The sequence below is a fragment of the Ursus maritimus genome, unplaced genomic scaffold (genome assembly GCF_017311325.1).
Source record: "Ursus maritimus isolate PB19 unplaced genomic scaffold, ASM1731132v1 scaffold_15, whole genome shotgun sequence".
NCBI lineage: Eukaryota > Metazoa > Chordata > Mammalia > Carnivora > Ursidae > Ursus > Ursus maritimus.
The window spans coordinates 35,081,017-35,104,669 of record NW_024423897.1 but is presented as its reverse complement, the minus strand read 5'-3'; the positions used below and the strand labels follow the sequence as shown (position 1 = coordinate 35,104,669).

General features: G+C 37.2%; 1 protein-coding gene across 1 annotated transcript in view; it reads right to left on the bottom strand.

Annotated features, from left to right (window-relative positions):
* Positions 1–23,653, bottom strand: part of CPLANE1 (ciliogenesis and planar polarity effector 1) — a 130,693-nt gene that overhangs the window by 39,676 nt on the left and 67,364 nt on the right. The window contains exons 30-41 of the mRNA XM_040630494.1: positions 22,727–22,804; positions 20,223–20,415; positions 14,458–14,751; positions 13,526–14,296; positions 12,117–12,283; positions 10,462–10,594; positions 9,562–9,616; positions 5,210–5,314; positions 2,952–3,023; positions 1,262–1,383; positions 674–869; positions 132–281 (exon numbers count right to left, since the gene is read on the bottom strand). Of these exons, the coding sequence (XP_040486428.1) occupies positions 132–281; positions 674–869; positions 1,262–1,383; positions 2,952–3,023; positions 5,210–5,314; positions 9,562–9,616; positions 10,462–10,594; positions 12,117–12,283; positions 13,526–14,296; positions 14,458–14,751; positions 20,223–20,415; positions 22,727–22,804 (2,336 nt within the window). The remainder of the gene's footprint in view (positions 1–131; positions 282–673; positions 870–1,261; positions 1,384–2,951; positions 3,024–5,209; positions 5,315–9,561; positions 9,617–10,461; positions 10,595–12,116; positions 12,284–13,525; positions 14,297–14,457; positions 14,752–20,222; positions 20,416–22,726; positions 22,805–23,653) is intronic.

Sequence of the window (23,653 nt, the reverse complement as noted above, 5' to 3'; positions counted from 1 at the left end):
GACCCCACTCTCCTTAGCAAGGGAAAAGCCTTTTCCTGTTTCTTTTGCAATTACCAAGTTTTAGAACTTATTTCTACATATAGGTAATTTAGGGAAGGGGGAGAGTCATGTTATACAATTAGGGCATTCACCTTTGTCCTGCTGTATTTCTGATGGTATAGGTGAGGTGATCCCAGGCTCCTTCACCTCTGTACTGCTCGCTCTCCAGCTTCCTCCATCCAGACAGGATGGAGACACTTTTGCAGGTTTAAAAAATAAATCCATAGTGGAATTGGCAGACTCTATCAAGAATATGAAAAGCATACAAAGACTGATTCTCACCTTCTAAACAAGGAGTTAGACGATTAGTAGAACATTTCTAGTTGCGCCTGGGTGGCTCATTCAGTTAAGCATCCAACTCTTGATTTTGGCTCAGGTCATGATCTCAGGGTTTTGAGATCGAGCCCCACATCAGCCTCTGCCCTGGGCATGGAGTCTGCTTGAGATTCTCTCTCCCTCACTTTCTGCCCCTCCCCCCCAAAAAGAACATTTCTAAATTTGAATATAAACATCCAAAAGTATAGTGGGTTTGCAAGAGAAGAGCTAAGAGACTTAAGAAGGGGTAACAACGCTATAATAAAGAATTTTTCAAAATGTTTTTAATCTGCTTAAAAAGTAGGAAAAAAATTATTACCTTCACTCTTAAAACTGTGCAAGGGAACAGCATTTGTAACTGAAGCTGCCATATAATGTAACTCTGCAGAAGATGGGGCCTCCAGATGACCGCCTGGCTGTTTGATAGTAGCATCATTTGAAGGATCTTCTTTGACAGGCAATTCCTGTAGATCATCAGCTTTAATGTCAATCACATTTATGTACGTGTGTCCAACCTGAACCAAAACACGTAAAATCAAAGAGGGTTACGTTCTTTTTACTCTGTAGCAGAGCCAGTCTGTACCCTTCACCCCTATTAAAAACAAAAGGAAAAAGAAAAAAAAAACTGTGTGTGTATATATGTATATACATATGCACCCTTATTTATTTATTTCTAAAGGTAAGAAGAGCTTAAATGAGTCTAACTTAGGGAAAGCTCCAGGAAGTATGTGTTATGGTCTTAGTTTACAATACGTTGGGGCATAATATTTAAATCTCAATTTTTTGATCTTTCCAACAAAGCTACATAGATCCCATTTTAGCCTCATTTCATCTATACAATTCAATAATGCACATGACCATAATAAATTTTAGCAAATGTATTATTATAACCGCTGAATGGCAATACCAAATTTAGTACCAGATCAGATGGTGAAGGTGACACAGGTTTCTCTGATATTTCAGTGGGAAGTCTGAGATTTAGACATACATCGGGAGCCAACATTTGAGGAACATTCAAAGGTTCATGTTCTGAAAATTAAGAAAAGAAAAATCAGTAATATAAAAAAAAAAATCTGTAAATAAGCTCTGAGTCATTAGCATTATAACAAGTTAGCAACAAATAACATACAAATTTTTTTTGTTAAAGATCTAAGTAGGGGGTGCCTAGCTTGCTCAGTCAAGGGAGTGTGTGGCTCTTGATCTCGGGATTCTGAGTTTGGGCCCCACTTTGGGTTAAGAGATTACTTAAAAATAAAATCTTAAAAAAATCTAAGTAGAAGTTTCACAGGTATAAATAAATTCTATTCAATTCTAAAGGCAATTTACTCTAGAGTAACTCATAGTTGAATAGAGACTGATTATTGCTTTTTTCATGTAAAAGATTCACAAGGATAATAAAGTATCTAAGTCGTGTCAAGAAAATGCTGTAATTTCCTGGGTGGCTCAGTTGGTTAAGTGTCGACTCTTGATTTCAGCTCAGGTTTTGGTCTCAGGATTGTGAGCTCAGGCCCCATGTTGAGGAAAGAAAGGAAGGAAAGGAAAGGAAAGGAAAGGAAAGGAAAGGAAAGGAAAGGAAAGGAAAGGAAAGGAAAGGGAAGGAAGGAAGGAAGGAAGGAAGGAAGGAAGGAAGGAAGGAAGGAAGGAAGGAAGAAAGAAAGGAAATGCTGTAACTTCCTATTTCCATTTCAGATATATTAAGTCATGTTAGTTTAGGAAATTAACCTATACTAATTTGATTTTTACTGTCAACCCTTTTTCTTATTATTCATTTGTTTTAACAGCTTTATTGAGATATAATTTACATCCTTTAAAAGGGCACAATTCAGGAGTGCCTCGGTGGCTCAGCTGGTTAAGCATCTCATTTTTGATTTCTGCTCAGGTTATAATCTCAGGGTCATGAGATCAAGCCCTAAATTGGGCTCCACACTGGGCATGGAGCCTGCTTAACATTCTCTCTCTCCCCTTCCATTTGCCCCTCCCTATCCCCTGTTTGGGCGTGTACTCTCTCTCTAAAATAGAATAGAATAGAATAGAATAGAATAGAATCAATAGAATAGAATAGAATAGAATAGAATAATGAAATGAAATAAAACAAAATAAAAATGGCACAACTCAGTATTCAGTAGTTTCCAGTACATTCACAGAGCCCATAGCTAAATTTTACCATTTAAAAAATGTTAAACATCTAAATTTTACAAAAGTCATTAACTTCTTATTCAAAAGTACAATAAAGAAGCCTGTCACAATAGGTCAGCAAATGGTCTAACTCTGTGCCTTTTGTCCTAGGACTTTAGTTTTACTTCCTAGCATCTTATTTTTAATAGAATATTACTTTCAAAGTTCATATGCAAAATATAACTTCTTGTTATATTGAATGCTGGAAACTTGGTACCAAGGCCTGAATTTAAACCATATGACAACCCAAAAACTAGGAAAAAGGAAAGTGAAAATACTTAAATTATCATTCTATCTCTATTGAATCAATTGATGGGTTTTATTGCTTTTTTAGGGATGGTGGTAACTCTTGTTTTGGCATCACAAAAACATAATCTTTAACTAGTAATGCTATTCTGGGAAAAAAAGAAAAAAAAGCACACCTGATACAGAAGAAATGATTTGTTGATTTTTACAACATTCAGAAACAACTTCTTGAGAAGTATCTTTTTTATCTTGTAGTCAGTTCGAAGATTTGAGGCAAAAAAAGAAAACAGAAAAAGAATTTCACAAACAGAAAAAAATATATGAATGCAGATTTTTAGATATTGTGTATTAAAGGTAGTAGATTGACACCTTAAGAATTTAATTTTTAAAAATTAATGATAATTTCTGATTTTATTATTATTCATATTTACTACTATTCATTTATCACTATTCATTTTATTATTATTTAGCCTGACTACCTGGATAATAACAGACTTCTAGCAAACAGGCTGCCAATTCTAGAAGACCATCTAGCAGTAAAGTACCTCCAAGGCTTTCTCAAATGGATATGCACCATTTACATCAAAAAACATCTTCCACAGGCTTAACCTCATTCAGATAGAAACAAAAACTAAAAAGTGAGATGCCTTTTTATGACCTATTAGATGGGTAAAGATAAAAGAATTACCTAAATCACAGTGATGACCAAAACAAAGGCTCATATGTGAGAAGATACTCATTGAAACTTTACTTATATGAGAAAAATACTGGAAACCACCTAATGCATTCAACAATAAAAGAATTAGGTAAATATTTTATGACACAGCTGGAAGAAGGAATATGCTTACAAAGTACTTTTTGATGACACGGGGAAACGTATGGCATAAGCAAAAATCAAAGTGAAAAGCAAAGGATATAAAATACAGGTAAATTCTGTTATCCAAATCCAATCTATTCTTAATAAACGTGCTGCACAGATACCAAGAGATTTTTTAAATGGGGGAGAAAAGGTGCCGCAGCCCAGCCCATCTAATACCCCCAAACATTAAACAATTCTTAAACATCTAAATAGCTGTGCATCAAGGATTATTAAATATAAAGCATTTTAAACATCACTTCTTAATTAACATTCATTTAACCCATTAGTTTATGTGCATATGCAATAATACTGACCATAGCAGATAGAATACTGATACTCTACTGCAAACATATACTATAATGTAAGTAAACATATAGTATAATATAAATAAATACTATACTATCATGTAAGTATATACTATGATGTATATGTTATATACATATATACACAATATATATGTATAAACTATACTATGTAAATAAATAACGAAATAATATGTTAAAGAGACAGTCTAACTGGAGAATGTCCAAAGGTAGCTAAGCAAAAAACAAACACTTGGACCCATGAAGGGTTAAATTCTCAGGGAAGACAGCAGTAATATTTGGAAGATTAAAGTTCAGATAATGAGGGAAGACACTTGTACTATATACTGTATCAGACTATGTAAAACGTGCAAAGGAAGATTGAAAGAAAAATCATCAAATGTTACTTCTAGGGGCACCTGGGTGGTGCTGCTGGTTAAGTGTCCAACTCTTGGTTTTGGCTTGGGTTGTGATCTTGGGGTCGTGGGATCAAGCCCCACATTGCGCTCCGCACTCAGCACAGGGTCTGCTTGAGTTCCTCTCCCTCTGCCCCCCCTCTAAAATCTTTTTTAAAAATATTACTTCTAAGTGGTATGATAATTTCATCTTCTTCATAGCTTTGCTACATTACCCAAATATTCTATAATGATCATATAGTATTTTGAAACCATATCAATAAATACTATTTTAAAATAATACAAAATCAGAGGTTTAAAAAAGCACTTGAAGGTTCTGAACACAGTTAAAAGCAACTGTTTCCTAAGATCATAGAAAAGAATTTCTATAACACAAAGGTCAGAGCACTTACATGAATGAGGAAGTTTGTCAGGCAAAATTCCAAACAGTTCCTTCAACTTTCTGGACACAGTTACATACGCCCTTCCCACACCAACCCAATCTAGCCCTCTTCCTAACTCCACTTCACCAGCCATAGCTCCAGGCTTCTCCATCTTAGGCATGAAATCCAGTGAAGGCAATTAATGGCATAGAGAACCCAAATTCAAAACATTATTTCTACTGATTTAGGATGTAGTCTATGGTATTTTGAACAAAAATTTCTATTATGTTTTAATTAAGTTATCATAAATTCAATTTAAAATTTAAAGTTTAAAATTTGTAAAGTACATACTAGGGTCGAGGATAAGAACCTGGGATGAGTAACTACTATCACTTAAAATTCACGCTAAATCACTGTTGTGAAGAAAAAGCCCAGATATATTAAATGTTGCAAAAAAATATGAATTTTAAAAATTAAAATAAAATAGCATTTTACCTGGGTCTGTATTTGTACTTGCATCCTGACACTCTACAGCTTTCTTTCTCACAGAGGCCATGAAGTGCAATCCAGCTGAAGTATTAATATCCTCTTGTAGCATTTCTTAAATATAACAACAAAACATTGAAAGCAATCACTGAGAAGCCAACATTTTACCTGGAGTCCAAAAGCAGAGTACCTAACTCAAGGGAGGTGAGGTATGCGGTGCCAAGATGTTATCAAAATTGACTTTCTGAATGAGGTGCTGCCTACGTTAACTCTCAAAGGCAGCTCAGTGAAATCAAAACTGAAATTGTGGAGGATCCTGTATGTCCAGCCCAGAAACCTAGATGTTCTTCTGGCTGATGAAGATCCAGTAGAAAATGTTAAACAAGAAAATGATATGGTCAGACTGATGTTCTAGAAAAACCACCCCAGCCAGTGTAGGGAAAGCAGGTTCGAGTGGCTTCAGACAGATAAGGCTGTTACAACAGTTCAGATCCGTACTCCAGTAATGGTGGAAAATGGAGGAGAGATGATAAATTTACAAATTACAAAGGCTGTAAAAGAGACAAGACCTGGTTACTGACTAGATGAGAAGGTGGGGGAAGGCAGAATTCAGATACCCTATGTTTTGGGGTTGAGTTGGCGGTGACACTAATGGGGATGGAGAATGAGGAGAAAAAAACAGCTGCTGGGGGAGAGACAACAAATTCGGACTGCACATGCTGCACTTGAGGTAATTTCCACCTACGTGGAAAAGTTCAGCAGCAAGTAGAATCCAAGTCCAAAGTCTATTATGGGAGTTTAGGTTTAGATGTGGATTTTCCGGGGCGCCTGGGTGGCACAGCGGTTAAGCATCTGCCTTCGGCTCAGGGCGTGATCCCGGCGTTATGGGATCGAGCCCCACGTCAGGCTCCTCCGCTATGAGCCTGCTTCTTCCTCTCCCACTCCCCCTGCTTGTGTTCCCTCTCTCGCTGGCTGTCTCTATCTCTGTCAAATAAGTAAATAAAATCTTTAAAAAAAAAAAAAAAAAAAGATGTGGATTTTCCTGGGAGATCATCCAGGACAACTAAGTAGCATAAGAGATTTTCAATTATGACACATTATAGTATAATAAAATATACATATATTTGGTCTTCATCTTTGGTTCTAAACACAGAGTTCCTTAAATCTTTGGAATTTCCTCAGTAATTTCCGTTGTTATTCATAATGTGCCCCTTTTGATCATATCTGAGTTTATGCTAATGAGGTGACTCTTGACAGGCCCCCTAGATAGCTTCAGGATAGGTGCTGGTCACCAGAGGAACAAACCACATGATCAGAGGGTTAGAACTATCATCAGCCTCACCCCACCCCCACCTCTGGGGAACGGAGAGCAGCTGGAGATGTAGTTCAATCATCAATGGCTAAAGATGTAAACAATCACGCCTATATAATGAAATGTCAATAAAAATCCTGAAACAGTGAGGCGAACGGGGTTTCTGGGTTGATGAGCAAGGGGATGTGCTGGGCATGTGGCATACCCAGAGAGGGTGTGGAAATTCTGTGCCCTCAACCCCCATACCTTCCTTTATGCATCTCTTCCATTTGGCTATTCCTGAATTGTATCCTTTATAATACAACTGTAATCATAAGTAAAGCACTTCTCTGAGTTCTAAAATCACCGTAGCAAATTAGTAAACCTGGACGGTGAGTCATGGGAATCCCTGAATGTGTAGTTGACTGGGCAAAAGTGCAGGTTTATGGGGACTCCATTTGTAGCTGATATCTGAAGTGGTCTTTTGGGCCTAAGCCATTAATCTGTGGTATCTGTGCTAACTCCAGATTACTGTCAGAATTGAATTGAATTATAGGACATCAGTTGGTGTCAGAGAATTGGAGAATTACTGTTGCTTGAAATGACACAACCCACATCCACTGAAATACTATGCAGTCATTAAAAATGACATTGTACAAGAATATCTAGTGATACGGGAAGATATTTACCTTAACACTAGTATGTAAAAACAAGCAAGGTATAAACAAGTAGAAGAGATACTCTTTATATATATATGAAATAAATAATAAATAAAAATACAAATTTATATCAAGCATTTCTTAACATGATTATTAAAATATAATCATTAATAAAATATAAATTTATACAAATGTATATAAATACATATATATCTGTAAATACAGATATATATATATGACTGTAAATACAGATACATATTTGTATTTACAGATATATATGAGTGGAGATATTTAAAAAATAAACCTTGGAAGAATATTAACACTGGCTATCTCTAGACAGAAAAATTATGGGAGACTTTCATTTTTGGGGGGGAGAAGAGTTTAATATTCTTCCTATTCCTTATTTGTATTATCTAAATTTTCTCCAGTGAACATGTATTACCTTCACAAAGCAAAAAAACAAAACAAAACACTGTTAAGAATGTTTTAAGATAAGTAAGTGGGAAAGAATACCAGATGGGTTAGGAAGCTGAGAGACAAAAGCTAAGCAGGTCAGCTAGGGAAAAAACTGCTTGGTTTAGGCATACAGAGGTTTGATGCAGGGCAGTGGCACCCAGAAAGGGAGGGAGGGGGGCACCTGGGTGGCTCAGTAGGTTAAGTGTCTGCCTTCAACTCAGGTCATGATCCCAGGGTCCTGGGATCGAGCCCCACATTGGGCTCCCTGCTCAGTGGGGAGTCTGCTTCTCCCTCCGCCTCTCCTCTCCACCCCCCACCCCTGCTTATGCTCTCTCTCATTCACTCTCTCTCAAATAAATAAATAAATAAAATTTTGAAAGAAAGAAAGAGAGAGAGAAGGGAGGGAGGGAGGACCAGATCAAGGAATAAGTGAAGGAAGGGTGTAACAAAGGTAAGGGATAAAGCAAGGGTAACTTTCAAGGTAAAAATCTTGACCAGTCAAGAGAATGGTGATATCACTAATAGCAAGATGTCAGTTTAAAATTTGGACATGTTGGGGCACCTGGGTGGCTCAGTCAGTTAAGTGGCTGCCTTTGGCTCAGGTCATGATCCCAGGGTCCTGGGAACCAGCTCTTCGAGGGTTCCCTGCTCAGTGGGGAGTCTGCTTCTCCCTCTGCCCCTCTGACGCCCCACCCCTGCCACTCATGCTCGCTCTCTCTCTCCCTCAAATAAATAAAATCTTCAAAAAAATAAAATAAAATAAAATTTGGACATCTTAAATCTAAGATGAAAGCAGAAAAGAAAGACGAGGGGCGCCTGGGTAGCACAGCGGTTAAGCATCTGCCTTCGGCTCAGGGCGTGATCCCGGTGTTCTGGGATCGAGCCCCACATCAGGCTCCTCTGCTATGAGCCTGCTTCTTCCTCTCCCACTCCCCCTCCTTGTGTTCCCTCTCTTGCTGGCTGTCTCTGTCTCTGTCAAATAAATAAATAAAATCTTTGAAAAAAAAAAAAAAGAAAAGAAAGACGAGAGAGGGTAGATGTGTATTTGAGTGTCATCAAAAAAATTTAAGAGCTGAAGTCATGAGAGTATTTGTGTACATGTGTATGAAAATTACTGAAGAGAAAGTCTTGGGGAACACATGCATTCGGCGGCAAGAAATCAACTGACCAACTAGAGAAAGAAAAGAATTCCCCATCTTATAAACAAGCACTCTTTTTTCTGAATTGATTCCTTACTTTAATGTGCATGTATTTTGTATGATGAATTCAACAGGCATGTTCTTCCATAATTTCCATTCAGGCCTTATATATCAGTACCTTAACTGAGATTCTAATTAATTGTGCTGTTCTACTATAGGGATCAGCAATTTTTTTCTGTAAAGGGCCAGGCAATAAAGATTTTAGGCTTTGCAGACTATGGTTCCTCTTGCAACAAGTGAACCCTGCTGCAGTGCAAAATCTGTCAGAAACAATGTGTAAATAAATGGGCATAACTCTGTCTCGATAAAACTTGATTTACAAAGGGGCGCCTGGGTGGCACAGTCACTGAGCCTCTGACTCTTGGTTTCGGCTCGGGTCATGAGATCAAGCACCATCTCAGGCTCCACGCTCAGAGGGCAGTTAACTTGAGATTCTCCCTCCTTCTCCCCCTGCCTCTGCCCCTCCCCCTACTCATGCGCACACACGCTCGCTCTCTCTCTCTCTGTAAAATAAATAAATAAATCCTTAAAAATTTTTTGATTTACAAAAACAGGCATGGTCTGGATCTGGCCTGTGGGCCACAGTTTGTCAAACACTGCTCTACCAGATAACACATCAAAACACACACACACACACACACTCCATTTTGTCAAAGATAAAATGAAAATAATTTAGTCTCATTTTTACATACATAATTCTAGAAAACTGATCTTAATTTTGAACTGAGACACTACATTAACCATGCTTATACATACCAAAAGGAATACTGAAGTCATCCAAAGGCTGGGAAGCAGGATGTTCTTGTTGCTCCTAAATGAATCCCCAAATGATCAATCTCTGATTGCAACTCAAAGACATTCATTATTTTGAAAAAAAAAAAAAAAATTCAATACCTAAGAGGATTCTTGAACGTTTATGTATAGGCTTGAATCCATTCAAGAAATACTTATTTACTCTATCAAAGTAACTCCACAAAGAAATTCACAAAACTCACAAACCAAGCACTAAAAAGGAACATTACTAACTTACTGCAGTTACTAAGTTACAGTGTGCACTTCTCCCTGCAGAGTAGCTTTAACACCCGAATAGTCCCCCCACCCTAGCAGAACTGCTCATGGACTCAACAATGGGACTAAGTGCCTCCAGACAAGCTCTTGAGGCTTACTGAAGTGTGCTTTTAAAAAATCCTTGAAAACAAAACTGTTTGTGTTGATTTTATTTGTTGCAAAAATAGGTAAATAGTCACCAAACTTAGAAGGAATGTTTGAAAAGATCTGATTTCAATATAGAGGTTACTTAACAAACCCGTGTGTGGGAAATGCTGGAGGCATCTAAAAAGAGGTCAAACTATAAAAGGAGTAACCCAAAGAACATATATGACATGCATTAAGATGTCACAGAAAAAAGCAAGGAGTGATTTCAAATATAAAAAAGTCACACAGGCAGGTAAATAAAAAACTTGCTCTTCACATTTGCAACTATATGTCCACTACTCCATGGAGGAATGCAGCAGGGGTTATGTACTTAATGATGTAAAGATTCTCCTGCTCAGAATCAGAAGCTTCCAGCAATCAGAAAACTAGATAAACCACAAAGACATCCCCAACTTTTTGTACATGCAGACCAGGGAGGTATGTATACTACTGTTTCTGTACCTTGGGTTTCATGACTATTTCTGAATCATTATCATTCACAAGGGAACCCCCTGGGTGGAAAGCCACACTTGGTTTTCTCTTTAATTTCTCTGATCTTTTTTCTTGCAGCTCTTTCTCAGCTCGTCGTCTTTGTCTGTTAAAAACAAGAGAATAAAACATGTTACTATTTTAGTAACATCAGTTTTTCACTTATATCATGCAATATAGGGAGACAGTTATCAAAATTATGCCAATAAATTATTTTCAACAGCATATAATTAAATTAGCAAGATACTTTGATAGAAAGAATTCAAGCAAATAGAAGCAAATGTCAGGGACACATGAAAGTTATTTTAGTTCCTCTACTACTGAATTGACTTGTCTGTGTTAGTCACTGGACTCTCAGGTCAGAGTCACACGTTTTAGGTAATTTTCAAACTCTCTTTTCTGCAGACTCTGAACTGACCCCAGAAGGCCTATGGGATCCCTCCAGTCACCCTTTTGAAGAAGTTAAGGACACTTAAGTCACCTCAGTGGAATCCCAGCAAGGAGGAAAGAGGGACCAAAAAGTTAAGGAGAAGACTTACTTTGACAAGGGAATACCTGAAAAAGATAGAAGGAAGGAACCATTTCTGGAAAGAGCACCAGTAGGAGATTTTAGGGTCTGATAAATGTGAAATTCTTTCTTTTTTTTTTTTTTAATTTTATTTATTTATTTGAGAGAGAGAGAGAGATAACATGAGCAGGGGGAGGGGCAGAGGCAGAGGGAGAAGCAGACCCCCTGCTGAGCAGGAAGCCTGACACGTGGGGCTCAATCTCAGGATCCTGAGATCATGACCTGAACTGAAGGCAGACGCCCAACTGACTGAGCCACCCAGGTGACCCTAAATGTGTAACTCTGATAGTATTTTCTAGACTCAGTAGTAAGCTACCAGTCAATACATTTTTGAATACCCATTATGAGTAAAACACTATGAATGCTCTTCATCAGAAGTCACAACCTTGCTTTTTACATGCATGTTTCTTAGTGTCCTGAAACAATTCACATCACTTATCCTCCTGCTTCTTATGTGAGAATCTGGAGGATAGGGTAAGATGAATAACAATATTACTTCAGTGCATTAGATAGTACACGGTATATTGTATGAGATACCAAATATTTGTCCTACAAAAGAAAACTGCTCATAATGTAACAGAAAAATATAAAAGAATCTTCCAGCCTATGAATTCCAGTAAAGAATTCCTTAATAAAATGGAAAAAAATATTTCTCTCTCACAATACAGAATTTTCCTCATCACAAGATGTGTTCAAATGCATGACACTTGATTAGAAAACCGAATATGCAATTGTGTATAGGCTGGGAGGCTGAACCAGTAACTTTCACCTTTATAACTATGATTTTTTTTTTTTAAGATTTTATTTACTTATTTGACAGAGAGAGAGACAGCCAGCGAGAGAGGGAACACAAGCAGGGGGAATGGGAGAGGAAGAAGCAGGCTCCCAGTGGAGGAGCCTGATGTGGGGCTCGATCCCAGAACACTAGGATCACGCCCTGAGCCGAAGGCAGACGCTTAACGACTGCGCCACCCAGGCGCCCCATAACTATGATATTTAAACTAATAATACATTTGCAGGTAACTGATATTCTCAATATAAAATTTCACTTAATACTTGCCTTTTTTTACTGTCCTTTTCTTGTCTCACTTCAGATGGTTCTATTTTGACATTTAGAAGCCGAAGGTGTCCAGAATCGCCTTGTTCAAATAAATTATGTGTTAGTTTCTCTTGGCTTTGTTTGAATGCAATGAGGTTTTCAATTGGAATAAGTTGTGGGTTTTTGTACTAAAAGAAATAAAGCATAATAATTAAAAATTACAAACCTCGATTATGTAACATGTTAATAAAAATTGAGAAAAGCGTTTGTTTAAATTAAATAAAAATGTGCAAGAGATAAAACATGTCAAGTTAACAAACTGAGTTGGCCTGATAAGATGAGAATCCAGACTTAAAGAATAAATGATTTTAGAGGCCTAGAAATTCCAACTGAGTCATCTTATTTCAGAAACTAAACTAGAAGTCCTAATCTTAATTTCTTTTCTATATTAAAAATCTTCCTTATAATTATAAATAAAATACATAATGTCTAACATTTGACTTAAAATTCTTTCAAACAGGGAGGATACAGAGAAGTAGAGATTATGCATGGCACAGATTAGCAGTATGTTGATAAATACTGACATCAGGTGATGTAACTTCACTATACCGTTCTAATAAGAACATCTCTTTAAAATCCCTCTCAAAATGTCTACTTTTCCATACCTTTAATCCTTTCTTTTCTGTTCATAATATGTTCAGAATAAAAGAAGGCATAAGTACTTCCTCTAGAGAATGATCATTTCTTTTCCCAATTCTATTTTCAAATCTTAAAATTAAAAGTGCACCAGAGCATGAATTATTCAATTACCTTCCTAAGATGGTACTACTGACTTACAAAACTAGAGCCTCAACAATTTAGATTTCATAAATCAAAGTTTACAACTTTAAAGAGGATTCTGTGGGTTTATAAAGATTCAACCTTTTTAAGTACTTTAAAAATACACCATTTTTTAAATATATAGACAAACTATTTATAGACCTGGGTCTATTTAACAATTTTACACTATAACGGATTTGAAGGCAATCACGGCACAATTACTAAGAACATTAAATAATGCATGTGTACACACACACGTGCCCTCCCTTTCTCTCAACACACACACACACACACACACACACACACACACACACCCTGACCCACATGAACAAGAATACTGGTCATTTTACTTAGAAGAAATAGCTATGAAAAAGTCTCATGAATTCTAGTATTGGTGTACAAGACAGACCTAAAAAGTTTTAAAATACCTAATTACCATTTTAAACAGGAATTTTATATCTTATTTCCAATAACAGAAGCATTATTTTTATTTATTTTTAATTTTTTTAGAAGCATTAATTTTTAAAAAGAAATGCGTAAGAGCTTTTATGTGTAGTATTTATGGTATGAAAAATGCAGGACTGCTTTTGCATCACTGCAAAAATCATTACCGTATTTTCTGGGAATAGGCATGAATGAAGTAATGACAGTCTCGGGTATTTTCTTTCTTCTGCTACAGTTCTGGCAGGTACTGAGGGAATTGCTACTGATGCTCTTGAGGCAGAGGAAAATACATAAGGAGGTTTAAGTTGCAGGTGCAATAATGGAAGTCCGAAGGAATTCTGAGGAGATATCTCAAGGGGCCCTGGCTTAACATCAAGTAGTTTTCCTGGTTTTCTAAATACTGAAGAGTCCTGTTGAGGTGTCAAGTTTTCTTGACCAACATACTGATCCAAGTTCACATGCTTAGGGATTTCTGTAATTACAGTTTCTGCCCATTTCTTCTGCTCAACTGCTTTTTTTATGGCTTCCGTATTATAGTGGCTCAAATTCAAATGGGACACTGAAGTAGTGTGCATTGTTCTCTGTGGCGAAGGAGGCTGGAAGGAATCAGAAAATCCCCAAGCCTCTCTTGGCTGTGGCAGGAGCCTGAAGGGAACTTGTGGAACATTTCCTGTATGGAAGGAAAAGGACTTAAATTCGTGCTTAGGCTGAAACTGAAGCAAAGGAAAACCATCACCAAGTCTGAAAGTTTTTGCAGCTGGGATAAGTCTAGGTGTCTTTGGAATGGCAGCAGATGGAGACAAAAGGTGGAGGGGAGTATTTCCAGCAGGAGCCGGAGACAGTGCAGTGGTTGGTAAGCTTTGAGATGCTGGAGTTAATCCTGTATTGGGAGGCATACCTTGTAACTGACATACAGGAATACTCCCATGTGGTACATTCTGGAAGAGAAAAAAAAAGCTATTACGTAAGTTTAGACATGATGTTCAATGTTTTGGAGGGGGTGGAATGTAGTAACTGCCAAAAAGTCATTTGCTCAAATAACAAGAAGCCAACAACTGAACTACTAGAACAACTTTAATGGTATCTTTAAATGTATTACCTGTAAATGTCCATTACTATCTTGATCAGACTGCACAATTCCTTTATGGCAGTGTGGACTCTTCTTGCCAGGCTCTGTCGTGTACTCTCCCATGGACTGTGGTTTAATAAAAGATCTTTCCTTAAAATTTCCACTGGTGTCATCAACATCACTACACCCTCTTGTGGGGTTTGATACTTGACTTCCCACCAAAGGCACAGGCTGAGGCTGCTGTAGAAGTGGATGTATATCCGGGAGGTTAGTAACGGACGATCCTACTATTTGCATTAGGCTCATGAAGTTGATCTGTTGCAGCTAGAATGAAATAAAAATTAAACATTTTAAAAATATAGTGAAAAAATCTAAAGAATCAACAACAATCATCTGAGTATTCCACAACAGTCATACTTTTGTCTTAATATCTGTCAGACCCATGAATGCTGAGCAGGAAGCAGAGCTGGGAGAGATTTTTTTAAAAAGGAAAAAAGAATACCTTCCTGTTTTCAAGGAGCTGTCAACTGGAAAAATAAACTCATAATGAGACTTGGGACTATCTATAAAGCTGTTTACATAAACATCCCAGAGATCATAAAGGAGTGATCTGATGAAATGAGGCTAATTAAAGAAGCCCTAAAATGAGGGTGTTGTGATCAGGTTTTCAGGAAAGAAAAAAGCAAAGATTAGCAAATAGGTGAAGAGTTGAGGAATTCCCCTGGAAAGGCTGACGAGGTAAAAGGCAAAGGCATGCACCAGTGGTCGACAGACTGGGGCACGTTAGAATCACTCGAGAAGCATTTAAAAATCCCTATGTCCAGACCACATCCATGCCAATAAAATCACAATGTCTGGGGATGGAAGCCAGGACTAGTATTTTTTAAGATGACAAGGTGTTTCAATGTGTGGAAAAGCATGGGAACCACTAGAATAAACACTGGCTTGGATGGAACAGGAAATTAATAGCAGCCCCCAAACTTGAGCATGCAATCAGAATCACCTGGAGAACTTGTGAAAGCACTCTTTGCTGAACCCCATCCCCAGAGTTTCAGATTTCAATAGGTCTGGGATGGGGCCTGAAAATTTATATTTCTAACATCTAAGTGATGCTGATGCTACTGATCCAGGGACCATACTTTGAGAACCACTGGACTTATCAGAGTACAATGGGAAAAGAGGGCAGGTAAAAGCTGGTGGTGGGTCTTTCAAGCCCTACCGAAGAATTTGCATTTAGTGAAACATACCAGTAGGGAAACACTTCAGGTTAAAAAATGTAAGTTCCCTTCAAATTATTAAAAAAAAAAAAAATGCTTATTACAGAAAAAAAAAAACCAGAGAAACACGAAAAAGATAATAAAAATCACTCATTATCCTATCCTCAAAGATAACTAATACTGAGATTTATAGTGTATTTCCTTTTACTATTTTTAAAACAAGACTGATTTCATATTGTACAAATTGGTATCTGAAATCTACTGAACACTTTAAAACAGGAAAGTAACAGTATTAAAACAGCATCTGAGGAAGAATGCCCTAGGAGTGCATATATAAGACAAGGGAGGTACGAAGTTCTGGCTCTAGCTATGGAAATAGCAGTGCTGTACAGACTCACAGTGTGGGCAAAAGAAGCAGGAGGGCACAGAACTCTGGATATAGGTACTGAAAAATAGGCAAACATGTCTCTCTAAGACAGTGATTCTTAATCCTTTGTATGCATCAGAATTATCTGGAGAATTTGTTAAATATACAGGGCAGCTATCAGCAAAGACCCTTGGTAATCCAAAAAAAACTTTCAGAAATGCTTCCAAAATTTTAAGCTGGTAGAATAGTTAATGCTGCTAAATGGAAAAGGGAAAAAGGGACTGGGAAAAATCAAGATAAAGTCAGTTTCAGAAAGTTTCATGAGACAATGAGACATGCTGAAAAAGTATTCTCATCACGGCCCTTAGCTCAAGAAGAAAATTAGTGCCAAACATCAGTATAAAAATGGTACATTATATCACATAAAAGGATATGGAAGTGAGTGTAGACTACATTAAATTTGAGGGAAATTAATGTTTAAGAAATAAAATAGAAAAGGGAAATAACTTAAAATTGTTGGTAAAGAAAAGGATAACAAATTGAGAAAAAGATGACAAAATTCAAAGTGAACAGTACTTTAAAACACAGCTGACAATTTCAAAACAAGCCAAAATTGTTTGAAAATAAGAAATATGATGTGACAGACTGTGTTTTTTTTTTATAAAAATTTTTTATGTTATGTTAGTCACCATACAGTACATCGCTACTTTTTGATGTAAAGTTCCATGATTCATTACTTGCGTATAACACGCATTGCACCATGTAATACGTGCCCTCCTTACTACCCATCACCAGCCTATCCCGATCCCCCACCCCGCTCCCCTCTGAAGCCCTCAGTTTGTTTCCCAGAGTCCATAGTCTCTCATGCTTTATTCCCCCTTTTTACCCCCCCTTCCTTCTCCTACCGATCTTTCTACTTCTTATGTTCCATAAATGAGTGAAACCATATGATAATTGTCTTTCTCTGCTTCACTTATTTCGCTTAGCATTATCTCCTCCAGTGCCATCCATGTTGCAGCAAATATTGAGAAATCGTTCTTTTTGATGGCTGAGTAATATTCCATTGTATATATGGACCACAACTTCTTAATCCAGTCATCTGTTGAAGGACATCTCGGCTCCTTCCACAATTTGGCTATTGTGGACAATGCTGCTATGAACATTGGGGTGCATATGGCCCTTCTCTTCACTACATCTGTATCTTTGGGGTAAACACCCAGTAGTGCAATGGCTGGATCATAGGGTAGCTCAATTTTTAACTTTTTAAGGAATCTTCACACTGTTTTCCAAAGTGGCTGTACCAACTTGCATTCCCACCAACAATGTAAGAGGGATCCCCTTTCTCCACATCCTCTCCAACATTTGTTGCTTCCTGCCTTGTCAAATTTTGCCATTCTAACTGGCGTAAGGTGGTATCTCAAGGTGGTTTTGATTTGAATTTCCCTGATGGCTAATGATTTTGAACATTTTTTCATTTGTCTGTTAGCCATTTGTACGTCTTCATTGGAAAAGTGTCTGTTCATATCTTCTGCCCATTTTTTGATTTGATTATTTGTTTCACGTGTATTGAGTTTGAGAAGTTCTTTGTAGATCTTGGATACTAATCTTTTATCTGTAGTGTCATTTGCAAATATCTTCTCCCATTCCGTGGGCTGCCTCTTAGTTTTTTTGACTGTTTCCTTGGCTGTGCAGAAGCCTTTTATCTTGATGAAGTCCCACAAGTTCATTTTTTCTTTTGTTTCTCTTGCCTTTGGAGATGTGTCATGAAAAAAGGGGAAAAATACATAGCCATCCAAGCCTCACTCAAAAGAATGGAAAATTAAAAATGCACTTTTTATATTCTCACCTCAAGAAGCTGGAGATGGAACAGAAGAACAGGCCTAACCCACGCACGAGAAAGCAGTTGATCAAGATTAGAGCAGAGATCAATGAATTAGAAACCAGGAGCACAGTAGAGCAGATTGACAGAACTAGAAGCTGGTTCTTTGAAAGAATAAATAAGATCGATAAGCCACTGGCCAGACTTATTCAAAAGAATAGAGAAAGGACCCAAATTAATAAAAGTATGAATGAAAGGGGAGAGGTCACAACCAACACCAATGAAATAGGAAGGATCATTAGAAACTTTTATCAACAGCTTTATGCCAATAAATTAAACAACCTGGAAGAAATGGATGGCTTCCTGGAAACCTATAAACTACCAAGACTGAAACAGGAAGAAACTGATTATTTAAACAGACTGATTAATTATGAAGAGATTGAAGCAGTGATCAAAAACCTCCCAAAAAATAAGAGTCCAGGGCCTGACGGATTCCCCAGGGAATTCTACCAAACATTCAAAGAAGAAATAATACCTATTCTCCTGAAGCTGTTTCAAAAAATAGAAAAAGAAGGAAAACTACCAAACTCATTCTATGAAGCCAGTATTACCTTGGTCCCCAAACCAGGCAAAGACCCCATCAGAAAGGAGAATTACAGACTGATTTCCCTAATGAATATGGACGCCAAAATCCTCAACAAGATCCTAGCTAATAGGATCCAACAGTACATTAAAAGGATTATCCATCGTGACCAAGTGGGATTCATCCCTGGGACGCATGGATGGTTCAACATTCACAAATCGATCAGTGTGATAGATCATATCAACAAGAAAAGAGTCAAGAACCAAACGATCCTCTCAATTGATGCAGAAAAAGCATTTGACAAAATACAGCATCCTTTCCTGATTAAAACACTTCAGAGTGTAGGGATAGAGGGTACATTCCTCAATTTCAAAAAAAAAACCATCTATGAAAAACTTACAGCAAATATCATTCTCAATGGGGAAAAGCTGGAAGTCTTTCCCTTAAGATCAGGAACACAACAAGGATGCCCATTCTCGCCATTATTATTCAACATAGTACTAGAAGTCCTTACAACAGCAATCAGACAACAAAAAGGGATCAAAGGTATTCAAATCAGCAAAGAAGTCAAACTGTCTCTGTTCGCAGATGACGTGATACTCTATATAGAAAACCCAAAATACTCCACCCCTAAACTACTAGAACTTATAGAGCAATTCAGTAATGTGGCGGGATACAAAATCAATGCTCAGAAATCAGTCGCATTTCTATACACGAACAATGAGACTGAAGAAAGAGAAATTAGGGAATCCATCCCATTTACAATAGCGCCAAAAATCATACGTTATCTCAGAATTAACTTAACCAGAGACGTAAAGGATCTATATTCTAGAAACTACAAATCACTCTTGAAAGACACTGAAGAAGACACAAAAAGATGGAAAAATATTCCATGCTCATGGATCGGAAAAATAAACATAGTTAAAATGTCTATGCTACCCAGAGCAATCTACACTTTCAATGCCATCCCGATCAAAATACTGATGACATTTTTCAAAGAACTGGAACAAACAGCCCTTAAATTTGTGTGGAACCAGAAAAGGCCCCGAATCGCCAAGGAATTGTTGAAAAGGAAAAACAAAGCTGGGGGCATCACGTTGCCGGATTTCAAGCTTTACTACAAAGCTGTGATCACAAAGACAGCATGGTACTAGCACAAAAACAGACACACAGACCAATGGAACGGAATAGAGAACCCAGAAATGGACCCTCGGCTCTATGGGCAACTAATCTTTGACAAAGCAGGAAAAAACATCCAGTGGAAAAAAGACAGTCTCTTCAATAAATGGTGCTGGGAAAATTGGACAGCTATATGCAAAAGAATGAAACTTGACCACTCTCTCACACCATACACAAAGATCAACTCCAAATGGATGAAAGACCTCGATGTGAGACGGAATCCACCAAAATCCTAGAGGAGAACATAGGCTGCAACCTCTTTGACATCAGCCACAGCAACTTTTTTCATGACACATCTCCAAAGACTGTTTAAAAAAAAAAACTTTGGATACCTCTGAACTAGAATCTGCTGGTCTGATTTGATTGTCACCCACCTGACTTTTGTGAGCAGCTCCGCATCCCAAAGAGCTCAGGTGTAAGAAGTCATTGTGAGAAGTAGGTAGCTCAGCCTGCACTCTAGGCCCTTGAGTTAGGAAACTCTGAATAACAAATGAAGAGTGCCCAAAGAAGAGAAACCAACCCTACAATTTAATTTCAACTTGCCCATTTCTAAAAGTTTGTTCACAATTTAAAATCCTAACATATAAATCATACATGTAAATTTACTTGTTTATAGGGAAATGTGCTTACCTGAACTAATTTAAACATTTCATCTTGGAGCATGTGCCTAAGAGAATCTGAAGAATCTGGCAGTTGAGCCCTGGGTTCATTTCTCTGGGTCGGCTGAAGTGTTGGCACAGGTGTTTGTGAAGCAACACTGACTCCATTTGATCCGGAAGGTGGAACTGAGGAAGATTTATCTTTCAATGCAGAAATCTGTGCACTAGGTAGAAGCATATATATAAAAAAACACAATCAAGAAAAAACCAAATCAGATGTCTACAATCTGAATATTTTGATCTCACCTTTTCTAAAGGCTTTCTGGAAGTTTTCAGGAAATTTAAACCCTAAAGCCTATCACTCTGTAGTCCCAGCCACCAAACACATTTGTCATCAGCACAGCGCATATGTGAATGCTATTTTATTAAGGGAGATGTAATGTCTAGTCAGCCATGGTCCCCTCCCTATGGTGTTACAACCCAGAACAGTCCACACGTTTATTTGACTCGTCTGGTCCCTGCAAGCATCTGACTTTGAAACCTATGCCATTATTCTGAAGAGTTATACTAAGAATATTTTTTGTTACTAAATTTAATGATCCAGAATGGAGTTAAGAAAACTAGAGAAACTATGGGTTAAAAAAATGTTTAATTCTAAGATGGAAAGCGCAAACTCCTGTTGATCATCATCAAATGTGAAACAACAGTATTATGAACATTGTATTTCCAAACAAATCACAAAGTTTATATCTACAATTAAACCCTAACAAAAAAATGCTTACATAGGAATAAAAATTAAAGATCAAAATAAGTTTTTGGTCTTTTTAAATAAAATGATTGGGGATGACACAAATGTTTTCTAAGCAAATTGATTTTACAAACTAAATAAGGGAGCAGGCATTATTATATCCAGATAAATTGATCATCATCTCTAAAAAGAAAAGAATATATTAAATCACACTTGGATTATTTGGGTTTACATTCATTCCCTTTCGGCTATAATATTTGCCTTTAATCAAACATGTAATACTATAAGCTCAATAACAAAACTTTGTTTGGCAAATCCACAACTGACTTGCCTATTTTTTTTTTAAGATTTTATTGGGGCACCTGGGTGGCTCAGTTGGTTAAGCCTCTGCTTTCGGCTCAGGTCATGATCCCAGGTTCCTGGAATCAAGCCCCACATCAGGCACCCTGCTCAGCCGGGAGCCTGTATCTTCCCTCACCCGCTCCCCCTGCTTGTGCTCATTCTCTCTCTCTCTCTCTGTCAAATAGATAAAATCTTTTTAAAAATTTTTTAAAAAGCTTTTATTAATTTATTTGAGAGAGAGAGAGAAAGCACAAGCAAGGGGAGGGGCAGAGAGAGGGGGAGAAGCAGACCCCCTGCTGTGCAGACAGCCCGACATGGGGTTGATCCCAGGACCCTGAGATCATGACCTGAGTGGAAGGAGCCCCCCCAACTCACCTATCTTAAAGCAACTTTATTGGACTTAGTTTCCAACAAGTAGCAATGAGATAAAGTCCAATAATGGAGAATTCTTCTAACATAAGGCTATGCTATGTTATCCTATTTCAGCAAGATTTCTAAATACTAAACACACTGTTCAATCTCTGTCAAAGAAGTTCAAAAGACAGAACTGGATGAATCTGTTCTATGAGAGAATTAAAAGCATTTCATATGCTACTAGAAATCTGTTAGAGGCTTAAAATAAGCAACTTTAAGTAATATATCCACTACAGTTGACCCTTGAACAACAAGGGGGTTGGGGGCTTAACGCTCATGCAGTCGAAAATCCACATATAACCTGACTCCTCAAAAACTTAACTACTCATAGCCTACTGATGACCAGAAACCCTACTATAGCATAAACAGTCGATTAACATATTTTGTATGTTATGTGTGTTGCATACTACATTCTTACAATAAAGCAAGCTAGAGAAAAGAAAGTGTTATTAAGAAAGTCATAAGGAAGAAAAAATACATTTACAGAACCAAACTGTTTTTATCGAGAAAATTTTGTGTGTAAGGGGACCCAAGTGACTCAAACCCGTACTGTCCAAGGGTCAACTATACTTTTTTTCAGAAAAGACTATTCTAGAATGGCTCCTGTAATCTTCCAATAATAAACTTAAAGGTGTCAGAAATGAGTACCTACATTGCTCTTTTAATGCTTCGTTTTGCTTTCATTTTACTCTTAGATTTTATTTTATTTTTTTTGTAAGATTTTATTTATTTATTTGACAGAGAGAGAGACAGCCAGCGAGAGAGGGAACACAGGCAGGGGGAGTGGGAGAGGAAGAAGCAGACTCCCAGCAGAGCCTGATGTGGGGCTCGATCCCAAGACTCCAGGATCACGCCCTGAGCCAAAGGCAGACGCTTAACGACTGAGGCACCCAGGCGCCCATTTTACTCTTAGTTTTTAGTCAAAACATTTAGAATTATTTCAAAATGACACAGTAGGCATCATTTCATTCTCTTATCTACTTGTAAAATTAGGATTATATCTAAATGGTAGAGTACACAAAAATTCTTACCTAGGAATTTCTGAACTTGCATCTACACAAAATGAATAAGGAACAGCATGTTCAGGATTTGAAAAGGCTTCGATCATACTATAATTAAAGATTAATAAGTAATTAGGAAGATATTCTTCACATTTCCTAAGGTACAGGTGATCTAATGCTCAGCTATCTAAGAGTCTAAACATTCTTTAGTCCTCTATAATGCTTAGCTCATAATTACAATCTGTTTATATTTGTCTCCATAGCAATTAGTAACAGACTCAAACAAAAAGCAAAGAATATGTCTGGATGACTGAACATGTAACTTGAACACTGCTGACTTCCCAGCAGAAATAAAAGAATCTAAAATGGGGAAGTGAAGTTGGCTGGGACCTCAAATTCCACCTATGCCAGAAGCAGACACTTTGTTCAAAAACACCACAGAGTCCTTATTATATTTAAAACTGTAAAGACTGGTCTTTTATTAATAGAATTATCTATTTGTAAAGGCACATCATATTTAAAATATATTTTTTGTTAACTATTCAAAGAAATGAACAAAATTTGTATATTGAGAACAGAAAGAAAACCTAATTATGTTGCTCTCTTATCCAAGGTAGTTCTAAAATTCTAAAACTTCAAAAATTCTAAAAATTAAGAAATCATATCCCACCTGCAACAGATTAAAACTGCCTTCAACTCTCCTTGAAGCAATAATATGTTAGCCAGCAGAACAGCCCTATACTGTGCAGTAATCACACCGTAACAGTGAACAATTATACATACATACTGTGATTCATAATGGCCCTTTATTTGATCCAATAAAAATGGAATTAGTATGACAAAGTGTATCCCTAATTAGCAGCTGAATAAACTATGGTCTATTTACAGCTATATTTTACTTTGATAAGGCTGATAGTGATGGGAGAACAAAAGGCAAATATTTTCGGTATCATTACT